A 14,234-nucleotide genomic window follows, 5' to 3' on the forward strand; every position below is an offset into this window, starting at 1 on the left:
AGGGCTTGAAATGGAGTCTTCGTTCGAAAAAGAAAAATAAATTCGACGGAGAAAACTAAAGAAATATTTTTTATGAAGATGATGATGAGTCAATATGTGATCCGAAACAAAAGTTTAATGTTGATAATTATTATTAATAATAATATAATCTTGAAAAAGACTAAGTCAAGGAAAAGAAAAACCTACTCGATTCTGAAAACTTTTTGAATATTCGTTATGTAATACATAATAAATATAGAACACCTACATATATTCATTGTGAGAACAACATTCAGCATTTATTACTTCTCGAGTTTAAGCTAAGGGAATATTATAATAGGGTGAATGGCTGCCGTTTTTCGACGTTCCATGATTTCTTCTTTGAGTAAGAAAAAGTAGGTCCTCCATTTCCTTCTGTGTTGATTTTTATTTGACAGATAATGACCGAATCTACTGGAGCTATTGTTGTCATGAATATCGTGTAGATGGCTAAAATTTGGCTCATCATACCCACCAACAATTTAATGACGTCCCCTCAATTTTTTTAATAACCGCTATTTAAATTTTATAAAATAACATACCCATGTCCTCGTGGTTTATGAATCTGTCTTGAATTTTTACTCAAAATTTCGCGACAGAGCTTTTTTTTACGCTGTGATTAGTATTATCTATATTTTTTAATTTGTAGAGGTTCTGAAATTATATTGAAAGTTGAAGAAAGTCACTAAACCAATATACCTACAGTGTTAGTAAATCTATAACTGGTTATGACATTTATGACCGAATTATAGTGTTGTTCTAATTTCCACATGGTTAGGCCGAACTAATTACGCATAAACGTATCATTGAACCATGTACAAGTAGTTTGTTTCCTGTGTTGTACTGACTATCGGATTTCACTCTTTATCAGCAAATACGCACTTTACCAAGTCCCGTCCTTATCTGTCTGCTACTTCGTAATTATCTCGTTATCTTAACTGACTTTTGCAACTAGCAATTAGGTCTATGACGTCAAAAAATTCTTCACCAAGGTAGTTTTAACAGGACTTTTAAACGCTCAAGTTTTTTACCTACTTATAGGTTATCTAGTCGGAGTTTACCACAATTACCGGTCGATAAGTTTGATAAACAAGAAATAATGGTCCCATTAACCACCATTATCACTTTTATCAGTTATTTTGAAATATGCATTGTGTTAAACTAAGCCATGAAATATTTGTTGTTGTAGTTTAACAAAATTTGGCTTGTGGGAACATTTTCACCAGAAATTGTCCCAAACCAAAGACTTTTACCGAAACCACTTACAGTTAGGATTATTACTCTTAAAAATGTTGAGTAACCGCTACTTGCGTGGGAACAATAAATTTTTCTATACGTTTACCATACAATGTAATTATTGTTATCAGGAATTGTTAATATTTAATATCAGGCTATAAAACAATTTTTTAAAATCGCACGTTATAATACAGAAATGAAGTCGTCACACAGTCGTCCTACAAAACACTTTAACATTAAAACAATATATCAAAACTTGTCATAAAAACAAAATCTGCAATCACCACACGTCAACAACATTTTAGCAATTTTATTTAAGATTTATGGACTCGAAGAACTAAGTCAATTTGAATAACTGATAGCTGGTAACATTTATTATATGTATTTCCTTATTAAATACATGGAGGCAGAACAAACTTGTTAACATCAAATATTGCCAATTGCTACAAATTTTTTATTGCTTAGGTGTACTGGTCTCGAATCTGCCCACCGTTGTCAGGCACCGTTTCAGTTCGTAATTTACATCTTCTCCGTAATACAGTCGTATTTTTTAAATTCCGTCATTACCAACGCAACAACAAACGAAAAAAAAACATAACTAAATGATAGTTAACAGGCATTTGTTGGTTTTAGTAGTGACTTGACAGGCTTTCGTTGCACTATAGGAAGTGAGATAACTTCGATAATGTTGTTTATTATGCGCGACGGACTATGAAATGCTTTTACAACAGTACGTTGACATTTTTCACGAACATTAAAAGGCTTTAATGAAACACGTTGCGAAAATAAACTGTTTGACAAAGTGATATTTTTCCACTGCTTTCCGGTATACGGCTGCTCGCAGTTGATTTCAAGTGCGCGATTTAATCCGAGCGAAAATTGGAGTCCTGTCATCAAGACCAACAGTTCCACCTCGTAAAATCTGCGAATTGTTACTCAGGTCAGTCGAATCAGTTCAGTAAAATTGAATTTATCTAACTTTTTTTTAATCAAACTATATTGGACTTTTTAGTAACACTACTTTCTATAGTCCATCAACGAAAATATTGTTTTTACAGCTCTGACTTTTTCAACACAATTTTTTTCACTGTTGATTTTTAGATCAACCTCAATGTGTTACCAAAATAAGGTAATGTGTAGGGGGACATTTTTCTGGTTAACAGCACTAATTCCACGAAAATCAAATTTTGATAGAGATAATGTGGTCCACTAATATTAAGCCATTTAATCACCTGTTCACCGAAACCCTCATATTTTAAATAACTGCCATCATTTTCTACACTTTAGCTTTCTGCCAGTACTTATGCCTTGTTAAAATAGTTCTCGACGTTTAAATCGACATGATTTATTGCTGTTCGTCTCAAACACAGATTAGGTATTATAACTACAAGGGCTTACATTTTGCCCTTTTTTCTTAATATGTGTAGTCTTCTTTTCACAAGAAGAAAGGTAAAACATGTTTGAAACAGTAAATTTTTGTAGAAAAGTATCGATTTTGTAATTAGGCTCCGCCCCTCGGGATGACAACGAATGAAAAATTCATCACAATTGAGCTTAGGATGGATATGGGTAGGGCTTAATTTTTGGCATGTTTTTCTGTTAATATACCTATTATTCTTTGAAGAACACGATACTGAAAAACATGTTTTTTATTTCTTGTAGAGAAATAAGGATTTTGCTATTAAGCTCCTCCCTTTGGCTCACGACGAATAAAAAAATCACCACAATTGAGATAGGGTGGGTGGGCAAGTCTTACATTTTGCCTTTTTTTTTTCAATATGTGTAATCATCTTTTAACAACAAGAAAAATGTTAAAAATGGTAAATTTGTATAGGAAAATATACATTTTGCAATTACGCTCCGCCCCTCGAACTAACAACGAATGAAAAATTCATCACGGTAGAAATCGAAACGCATGGGTGGGGCTTCTCTTTTAATTTTATTTTTTAATTAATACATTCAGTTTTCCTTATATTACACGATTACTTAAGAACATATTTCACATGGTAATTTCTCGTAGAAAAATAAGGATTGTACAATTAAGCTCCGCCCCTCGGCTTACGACGAATAAAAAAAATCATCAGAATTGGGATAGGGCGGGTGGGTGGGGCTTATATTTTGCCTTTTTTTTCATAATATACATAGCCATCTTTTCATAACAAGAAACTTAAAACATGGTTAAATTGGTTTTTGCAAGGAAATATGGATTTTGCAATTATAGGGCGGAGTGTTTTAAGTTTGAGGTTGTGAAAAGAAGTCAACACATTTAAAACAAAAAAGCAAAATGTAAGCCCGCCCACCCGCCCTATCTCAATTGTGATGATTTTTTTTTATTCGCCGTGAACCAAGAGACGGAGCTTAACTGCAAAATATTATTTCTTTATAAGAAATTAAAAGCATGTTTTTAAGTATCGCGTTGTTCAAAGAATACTACGTATATTCAGAAAAAAGGGCAAAATATCAACACCACCCACCCACCCCATCTCAATTGTGATGATTTTTTAATTCTTATAAACTTAAAACATGTTTAGAATGGTAGATTTTTGTAAATAAATATGGATTTTGCATTTAAATTCCGCTCTTTTGGTTCTCGACGATTAAAAAAAAAATCATGACAACTGAGATTGGGCGGGTGGGCGGGGTTTATATTTTGCCTTTTTTCTTAATATACGTAGTCGTCTTTTAGGAACAAAAAACTTAAAACATGTTTCAAATGGTAAATTCTTGTAGACAAATGTGGATCTTGCAATTAAGCCCCGTCCCTCGATCTGTCAACGAATGAAAAATTCATCACAATTGAGAATTGAGATCGGGGCGGGTATGGGTTGGGTCTAATCTTTGGCTTTATTTTTTTCTGAATATACGTAGTGTTCTTTGAACAACACGATACTCAAAAACATGTTTTTAATTTCTCGTATAGAAATGAGGATTTTGCAGTTAAGCTCCGCCTTCTTGGCTCACGACGAATAAAAAAATTCATCACAATGGAGATAGGGCGGGTGGGCGGGGCTACATTTTGGCCATTTTTTCTTAGTATGTGTAGATTTATTTCGACAACAAGAAACTTAAAACATGACTAAAATGGTAAATTTTTGTAGTAATCAATCAACTTAAATTCTCCACTTTTCTTCTACAATCCCTTTAACCAAAATTACTATCAACGGCAACTTGGCAACGGAGTTTCTAGCGAGTTTTAGCTCTAATTAAAGCAACGTCAGCGGGAACAGCAACTGACAGCAACTGTAATGAGAACTTCAACGTCAACAGGAAGTTTATAATTCTCATCTGACAAAAATCTACGATGAATTTTGTGTTGAGGACATAATTTTGGGAATTTTACGACTTAGGCTCCACTTGGAAGCCACCAACATTTTTCCCAAGAAGCGGTTCAGTGGACTACATTGGAGCTTTTCAAATTCATCGTAAAATGGGGCTATTCTGAGTCTAGTGGCTTCATGTGAAAGAAGCTTTTCAAAATGAAAATTGATCAAATCGTGCTTAAGGTCCACAATGAGCTAAGCGCGACTAAACAATCTTTCCATTTTATCAGTTTATTGAAAAAGGGAGGAAGGTAAATTTCGATAACGGCATAGAATATTTTGCCAAAATAAAGACCCGTAAGCACATAAAAGATGCTTTCTCCACCCTTAGACTTGACTTAAATATGATTATGTTATGCACCTTATGAATGTTGCTAACACCGTTCTAATTGACGTTGTTCGTGTCTCGTTAGTCCTGACACAAGCCATGTAATTATGTGAATCAAGCACGTAGTTCATTATAAAATATTTCAATAGGGCATTGACACGAACAAAAATTTCGGGATTACTTGTAATGATTTGCAAAATTAATTTAAATTGTAAATAAAACGTAAAATTTGTAACAGCAAAGAGGAAGCTCCAGATAGCTTCATCATCAGTTCATCACTATAGAGCAGTGGTTCGCAAACTGGGTGCCGCGGCACACTGGGGCGCCGCGGAACTCCCAAGAGGGTGCCGTGAAAATTTTATGATGATTTTAATAAATATAAGCACAAAACCAACTTTAAAAAATAGTAATTGATGATATGATTTTATTAATATCGTACAACTGTTCAGTAATGGAAAATGTGTTCTGAACATGTTAACTTTCTTCATACTGAAGTAAGATGGCTATCTAAAGGCCGTGTTCTTCTTTAAGAAAACAGATATAAACGTTTTTTGAATCAGAAAATATTGAACAATTTTTTGACCTCCTTCAAGACCACGTTTGGTGTTCAAAACTAGCATATTAAACTTAAATACACTAAAATAAAATATGTAAATTCAAGTATGCAAGGTAGAAATGAAAATATTTTAACCTCCGGTGAAAAAATGTTGGCTATAAAAGACAAGCTTAAATTATGGAGAACAAATATTTATAAATCAATCTTAACATCAATTACATATTATACAATCATGTGATAAAGTGTTTTTGATAATAAATTAGTCACAATTAAAACTGTTCTTGGCGGGGTGCCGCCAAATCTTGTTTAATATTTTAGGGTGCCATCAATAAAAAAAGTTTGCGAACCACTGCTATAGAGTAAAGTTTTCCTGGTGTCTTGTAATTATGTTGGAACATGAATTAAATTAATTTGTGAGTAAAAAGGTTAATGAATAACCTACTGTAGCAAATGCATTCTATAATAATCTTGAATGATTCAGAGCTGTCTTTTTTAAGTTAGATATGAGCTATTAATTATTGTGGTACCGTAAACGCTCCGCTTTGTTTTTGTGATTATTTATGTATTTATTTATCGCACTTGAGGAAATCATCGCCAACACACGACAAGATCTATGCAGGGCATTATAGGCCTGGCAGCCTTAAAATGCGCATTTTAAATGAAGAGGAGCATAGAAGCAGTCTGAGGCGATATTCCAGTATACGTTACTTCCATGTAGCTGCTAATAATATTAAATTAAAATCGCATTTACACAGAGCACGCCCATGCGTATTACTAAAAAAATCAAAGGGAAATTTACAGACTAACCTAATAATCATGTGGAGTCAGTGTTCCGAAAGTAGAATCCCTCACGTGAGTCGGCCGGCACCGAAATACACGCCATAAAAGCCTAGCTTCTATAACATCCTAAATTACGGGTTTGGTTTTATTTGTTTTGATTTTTTAAACAGATTGTGATTACAGGCTACTACCGTTGAACTACTTTATTTCTTGTTCAGTGAAGACGTCCGTGGACCACCTGTGCTACGATTCGCTTGCCTAACACGGATTTTACAGAAAGAACATCTGCTTTGTACAATTCGTTTCGGTTTTAACTCGCAGTGCCGAGTTCCACGGCTTTCCGAAACATTTTTTTTTGATACACGCAAACAACATAAATTCTCACAGACGGACGTTCACTGAAACCAAATAAAATGCCACGACGGTAAAATTATAAATAATTTATTAATCTCACAGTAAAACTGTCAAAGAGAGAAACACCAAGAAGTGTAATTTTTGCTATAAAGCAACTATTAATAAGAAGAAACGTTTCAGACTAGACACTAATTAAGAGCACTCGGCCGTCACTTCGCTCAATAAAAATAAAATATTTTATGTCTTGCCATCATGCATTTGCTATTTCGCGAATTTCCTTGAATGTTGTTTCAGAGTCGCGTTGTGAATAACCTTATAGACAGATTTTTGCTTTTGCTTACTAGTGAAATTCAACGATAAATCATAGCGTGTTTGTCGTTATTCTGGTTAATTATTTGTTTGTCTGCGGTAATTATGGCGGGAAGTGTTGTTTTAATATAAATTAATTGATCAAGGTATGTCACTGTTAATTAAGCTTAATTTGCTTGTCGAAGTGAAATCTTAATGAAAAATTCGAAAATATGGCAATTACCCTAATTTACATTGGAATTTTGCTTGTTTATTAATTTTATTTACTTATCTGTCATTTTGCAATAATTGATTAATCATATAATTATTTATTATATACGGAAAACCTCTACATTCTGTTTTATTAATATCCTACTGTGAGCGTTGACAGTTTCTAGTAATAAGCTATGATCTTATTAATCTTAATTTACACCTTCCAATTACAGATTTAACACCCTACGCTAAATTTTCATACCGGACACTATCCTCATTGGGGTTTTAAGCATTCTGGTAATACAAACAAATTTTCGTACCAGATATTCGATCTGTTTGATATGACGAATATCTAGGAAGTCATTTTTAAGTTTAAAAAAGCTCCAGAACGTTGCAGGAGTCCGAACTACGGTTTGAAGCATTCGATTCCTTGAAGCTTCAAAAAAGTAAATTTTTAGACTAGATAATCGTTCCATTTTGAATAGAGTGACGAATTTGTTGGAAGGTGTCATTTTTGAGTTAAAAAACACCTTTTTCTCAAATTTAACGAGACATAACTTCAAAACGGTGCTAGAATCTGTAGCATAGTTTGAATCACTCGATTCCTTATAGCTTTCTAGTTCTATGAGCAAATCTGCAGACCCGATACTCCATTTGTTTTGTATGGAATGACAAATATGATAAAACGTGTCATTTTAAAGTTAAAAAAGCCTTTTGTCAAATTTAACGAGACTTAACTTCAAAACGGTACAAGAATTCGCATTGCGGTGTGAAGCACTTGAGTGCTTGATGGCTTCTAGTTCTGTAAGCAAATTTTCAGACTAGATATTCGATCCGTTTAATCTGGAGTGAAGAATATGTAAGAAAGTGTCATTTTTGAGTAAAAAGCCTTTTTTCCACTTTAACAAAACAAAGTCCTAAACATCACAAAAATGCGCATTGCAGTTTGAAGCATTCGATTCGCTGAAGCCTTCTAATTATATAAACAAACCTTCAGACCGGATACTCGATCCGTTTAGTATGGGGGTGACGAATATATAGGAAGGTGTCATTTATTTTTTTAAATCAAGAAAGAGTCTTTTTTTCCAAATCTAACAAAGCATAACTCCAGAACGTTGCAAGAGTCCGAGCTATGGTTTGAAGCATTCTACTCCTTGAAGCTTTCTAGTTCTATGAGCAAATTTTTAGACTAGATAATAGTTCCATTTTGTATGGAATGTCGAATATCTAAAAAAGGTATCATTTTTGAGTTAAAAAAAGCTATTTTCAAATTTAAAGAGACATAAGTTCAAAACTGCCCAAAACACCACACTGCAATTTGAAGCATTTAATTCCTTATAGCTTTTTAGTTCTATGACCCAATTTTCAGACCGGATACTTGATCCGTTTGGAATCGAGCGATGTAGATGTAGGAATGTGTCATTTTTGAGTTAAAAAACACCTTTTTCTCAAATTTAACGAGACATAACTTCAAAACGGTGCTAGAATCTGTATTATGGTTTCAATCACTCGATTCCTTATAGCTTTCTAGTTCTATGAGCAAATCTGCAGATCGGATACTCGATTTGTTTTGTATGGAATGACAACTTTTAAGTTAAAAAAATCTTGTTTTTCAAATTTAGACAGACATAATTCTAAAATGGCATAAGAATTCGCATTGTGGTTGAAGTATTTGTTTGGCTGAAGCTTTCTAATTCTCCGAGCTAATTTTTACACCGGATGCTCTATTCGTTTAATATGAAGTGACCAGTACGTAACAGGAAGGTGTCATTTTTAAATTTAAAAAACTTTTTGGCAAATTTAACGGCACTTAACTTCAAAAGGGCACAAGAATTCGGATTGCGGTGTGAAGCACTTGCTTGCTTGAAGCTCCCTAATTCTACGAACAAATTTTGAGGCAGGATATTTCGTCTGTTTGGAACGGTATAATGAATATATAAGAAGGTATCATTTTTGGGTTAAAAAAAACTTTTCAAATTTAGCGGGTCATAACTCCAGAACGTTGTTAGACTCCGCACTGGAGTTGAAGCATTTGTAATAAACAGCATATTAATAAAAAATTATTAAAAAAATAACACTGTGTAATCGAGAAAATCCAGAGTTTGCATATTTTTAAAACTTACTTATATCTTATTCTTCTGGCATAGTTAAGATTAAATGCCACATTAACTTTTAAATATAAATTTGGCTTTTACAGACAACATGACACCGCAGTCAGCTATTATTCTGCTTTGTTTTTCTCTCTAATATATTCAGGTGTTGAGATACTTCTACGAACTTTTTTTTTATTTCTCTCTCTACACGAAGAAAAACGAGATTAATTATTATAAGTGTATTTAAAAGTGTTACAAAATAATGTTTAAAATTTATTTGATTAAAGGATTAAGAATTTGAATCCTTATCGAAGAGCCAAATTTTCAGTTTTAGTTATAAGTTAAGCGATCGCAAAGATTTTTAAATTTTGTTATCTACTTCTTAGGTAGCACCTTAATCACGTGATAATAAAGGTTTTATCGACTCGTATAAATTACTGCCTCGTAAGAACACTATTTTTGTACACTAATAAAAATTTACAACCTGAAAGTTAAAGATCCTTAGCAGTGCAGTGATAAAATATTAACTTATTCTTTGTATTTATAGGTCATATAACTAATTTTGAACATTATGATACTTTTATGTGGTAATTTTTAACCAAGAAAATCTCCGAAGATTAATTATCTTCCTAAATACAATACAGATTTCCATGGTAATCCTATATGATAAAAACCCAGGTGAAAGCTTTGTATTTAATATTTACCATACAAAAAAAAAATTACAGTGTGACTTCATCAGTGATATTTTTTATCAATACTTTGCACTAAAATGTTTATTACATCGATCAAAATGCCCATTAAACTGATGACATTTAAGAACATGCATTTGAAATAAGGTTTATTACATTAACTTTCTTAAATGACGTCAACGTCACTTTGCAGAAAGTAAATATAATAACTGCCACATATGTACATTACACTAAGCTCGGTATAATAAGTAATTTTTGGGGCAAATTAATTTCGAAGGATCTTTCAGAAAAGGTTTATTGATACATATTCTGTTTTTGAAGCAGATGACGTCAACAGATTTTCGAAGAAATTTTACTTAACGTCCTATAATCCACAAATGTCAATGCCTTAAAATATCCATTATGTTGTGAAATTAACAAAAAATAAGTAAAATACAAGTGAAGGAGGTTTATGTAACATTAATCTGAGATGACGTAATCAGTTTCCTGGAAGGAGACATATAAAAACTTAACGTTTTATTTTTTTACGCTAATTTTCAGAAATAAGTACCTAAAACTTTTGGTAGCTCGGCGAATGAAAATATCAAAACGAATTACTAAAAAATACAAAACTAATGAACAGAGTAATCAATAATTACAAAATTAACTTCAGTTAGAAAGGCAGTTAGTTAGAACATAAATTAAGCAAGAAGGACGAAACTAATAAACTTAATAAATTAATTAAAACAAAAAACAATAAAATAAACAATGCCAAAAACACCTATCAAATCAAATAAAAAAGTTTGAAAGCAATAAAAACACAGCGCCAAAAAAAGAGGAAGGACGAAAAGGAAAGGAGAATGTGAATTACACAAATCCAAATATTATGATAAAAAAAAAACAATTATGTACAGTTGGCTAAATTATAAAATAACTGAATTATCTAAAGTAAAGAAGATGAGATCATGCCAAGGTCAAAATACTGTACAATTAATGTAATTTTGACATATGTTACAAACTAATATAGCCACTTTCCATTAAAATAGGGATTAACTGCGTCCGAAACAGTTGATCAGTAATCGTTCCTACACAGATACTTTCTAATTAAAATTACACGCACTGACCGTGGTTGCGAGGTAATGGCGTTTTTATTCCAGGTCATTATATCGATGTAACATATTGTGGACGCTAATCTTTGTCTATTGAAAACGAAATAAATGATCGTTTTGGTGTAGTCTTCCGCAGCCAAATGTAACAGTTTCTGAGCTTAAGTGCACCAAACACGTTCTCTAAATAGAATCTTCTTTTTTAGGCTTAATCATTAAATGTTGAATTATCCTCGGACTCGTGCTTGATTAAAGTAATCCATTGATAATTGAGCTTTCGCAGTCTGTTATTATTAAAAATAATATCTACCGCTAGTTAATTTGTTTAGTATTACAGATTAAGAAGAGCAAATGCGGAAGGACTGAGTCACTGATATTAACAATCAACTGAAAACGACGACATGACTTGCATAATCAGCTTTATTGTAGTAAAAGTGCCAGACTGTAGTAACTTTTTGTCGACGAAAGTTGGTATTAATGTAATGGTTAGATTGAGTGATACGGCTCGTTTGACATAACTGTCGTGAACTTATTGTTTAAAAAGAACAACCTGCCGTCTTGGCCTGTCTTCACACCGTAATGAGAATATTCAAGTTTTTGTTAAATTCATGCGCCTCATATTATGCCTTACTATATGCAATTATCTCCTTAATTAATGCAGAAGAACATTGTTAGTTTTGCAGAATCCGTCCAAATTTTAAACTCTAGGATAATAAGATTGGTTTCCAATGAGGTCAAGCCAGGCGCCAACCACGCGATTACCATTGCAGACATATAGTGCGTGGTACTGTCTGTATTTTAAAAGGAATATTTAAAGAGAATAATTCAACAAGCATCGTCACGCTTTGCTTTGCCAAAATTGATTTAAATAAGCTTGTTTTCTGAATGCGCTTGAATGCAAAGTGAACCATAAATACACCGGAATGGGAGTGACATTTCCTAGAGATTTCATTTAGGACTATCACTTTTTATTTAACAGTTTTGGTAAAATTCTTCATCACGTATTTTTAAAAATCAATATATCGATCATTTATTGGAAAAATCAGAACGCAGTTTGCACCACTGTTTTCAGGTTACGAGTTTTTTCATGTTTCTTTGCTTTACCAAAAACATTAATAGAAAATTTTTGGTTATTGGCATAGATTATAAAAACGCAATATTTTCCACTTTTGTGGCCGCAGTCCTATTCTTCAAACAATAACTGACCTACAATCAGTCAGCTGTGCACAAGCAAAAAGCTCCGACCAGACCTGATCCGTTCGAGCCGAAACAATTAAGTGAGTTCCGGTCAAAATCGATAAGGCAGTCAAGAAATGTTGTAGAGAACTTTTCCATAACAATTCATTGACCGTGTCTGAAATTTCTATGAAGGTGCGTTACCGAGCTAAGTGTTCATGAATCAGTGGATAAATGGCGGAGACGGAGAAGAGGAGGAGCATTACGTGTTTCCGGCGAGACGTTACGTGCTTGCTTGGGCTACCAAGTTCCCACCATTTAACACAAAACAATGAAAAAATCCGCCACGCTTCATTAACCCATTTTGAACAAACCAGTTCATAGATTCTAACTTGATTAATTCCTTCTTTGCAGTTACCATGATGTGGTTGGAAGACGCCAAAAGACACGTCCTCGACGATTCCGACGACGACAGCGCCAGCAGCGACGAAGAGGTGCCCATCTGGGTGCGAGGGGAGCAGCGATGGGTTTCGGGAATCACCGCGGACACCACTTGCCACGACGTCATTCAAGTCCTTCTTCAAGACGAAGAGAGTAGGGTAAATAAGCCGCGCCAATGTAATGTGGTGATCGCACTAGCGATAGTGCATACGAGAAAAAAGATTTATTGTCATCGGTACACATAAATTTTGCAATCATGTCATAGAAAACGTGAGATCTTGTTTCTTATGCGATAAATTAAGTAGATCACGACTTCTTTTGAAATTGATTATTCGAGGAAAAGGCTCAGTGAAACCTCACCGGTCTATGAGCCACGGTAATTCTCTCGTGGACCTCACGTTTCGATAGTGGGCTCTCCCAATAACGGACACTGACAGCATAAACAAGCAAGTTTTCCTAGGAATTACCTCATCATTTATTATGAGGAGCATTAACATTCTTGTGCAAAAAATTTTCGCATGGGCTGTCAATACGATTATAGGTTCTCAATGGCCGTTTCTATAGTTTTCTGGAATACAAATCGAATATAATTATTGTTCTTACATTTTCTTCGTAAATTGTTTTAGTGATCATGGTTTTTGTTTCCTCTTATTCTTCTACCAATTTTTTCCTGGTTTCAGTGAAATCGTGTCTTCGTAATCATTTTCATTATTTAACCAAAAAATCACCGCCAGTTTTTTCGTTTTCATTGTTTTCACAGCTGAACTGTCTTCGCAGTCACTTATTCCTGTAGAGATATATCAACTTGTGATCATTTTGCAAATCAAACAGATGATTTATCAACTACAATTATTTTATGTAAAATTTTGTGTATACTGAAAATTACGATCCACCAATCTTACAGTGGAAGATATATTTTGCTAACATCAAACCCCAACTAGTTATGCAAGAACGACCACAATTTTCATTGCAGTACGAACAAATTTTGCACTGAAATTCTGCCGTTTTATTTTCAGTTTGGTGGAAGTGTGGGACTTCTTACATTTGCATAAAAACTTGTTCTGCAGTAAGGTTGCTAATATTTATTAACAGTCTGCTTAACACTGTTTTTTCTCTAAAATTCGAATTCAGAAAAATTCAAATTTAATCACAAAATAATAAGAAACGTCATCAGAGATAATATTGGGACATTCTGGATGCCGTGGCGATACGCAGTTTTTAGGCTAGTAAGAGTCACAAACTTCTCAGTTCGATTTGCGAATTTGTTTAAAGATAAACGAACTAATTCCAATTTTTTTTAAGAAAAATATGAGTTAGATACAAGACAATACATAAAAAACTTCAATTACCTCTTTTTCTCTGAAGCCAGAGTCCCTTTGGCATAAATTAATACTGATAACAAAACTACTTATAATTTTGTTGCACTGTCTACTACATAAGATTGATGAAACTGGAGCTGGGGTAGAAGCAGCATCTGCGTTAAACACTCTGTTCCTATTTTCCATAAGATGGACAAACAAAATGGCTGCTATCTTCAGAAAAATCACTAGTTAATAAGTTTAATCCTAAAAAATGACAGCTCGTTTTGTGTAATAAGTACTTCTAATAATTTGTTTAAAAAAACTTTTTCAACATTACTACTAGCAAGATAAAAACC

General features: G+C 33.4%; 1 protein-coding gene across 2 annotated transcripts in view; it reads left to right on the top strand.

The window, feature by feature from the left end:
* Positions 1-14,234, top strand: part of LOC135128234 (ras association domain-containing protein 10-like) — a 63,731-nt gene that overhangs the window by 44,242 nt on the left and 5,255 nt on the right. Inside the window, exons 1-2 of one of the 2 annotated variants that reach the window (XM_064055141.1) lie at positions 2,090-2,194; positions 12,551-12,735. In XM_064055141.1, coding sequence (XP_063911211.1) covers positions 12,556-12,735 — 180 coding nt within the window. In that variant the 5' untranslated portion in view covers positions 2,090-2,194; positions 12,551-12,555. Of the gene's footprint in view, positions 1-2,089; positions 2,195-12,550; positions 12,736-14,234 lie in introns of those variants that run through there. The other variant, XM_064055134.1, reaches the window with a different exon arrangement.

Source organism: Zophobas morio, unplaced genomic scaffold (assembly GCF_036711695.1).
Source record: "Zophobas morio isolate AGI-343-1 ecotype UQ-CSIRO unplaced genomic scaffold, CSIRO_AGI_Zmor_V1 ptg000002l, whole genome shotgun sequence".
NCBI lineage: Eukaryota > Metazoa > Arthropoda > Insecta > Coleoptera > Tenebrionidae > Zophobas > Zophobas morio.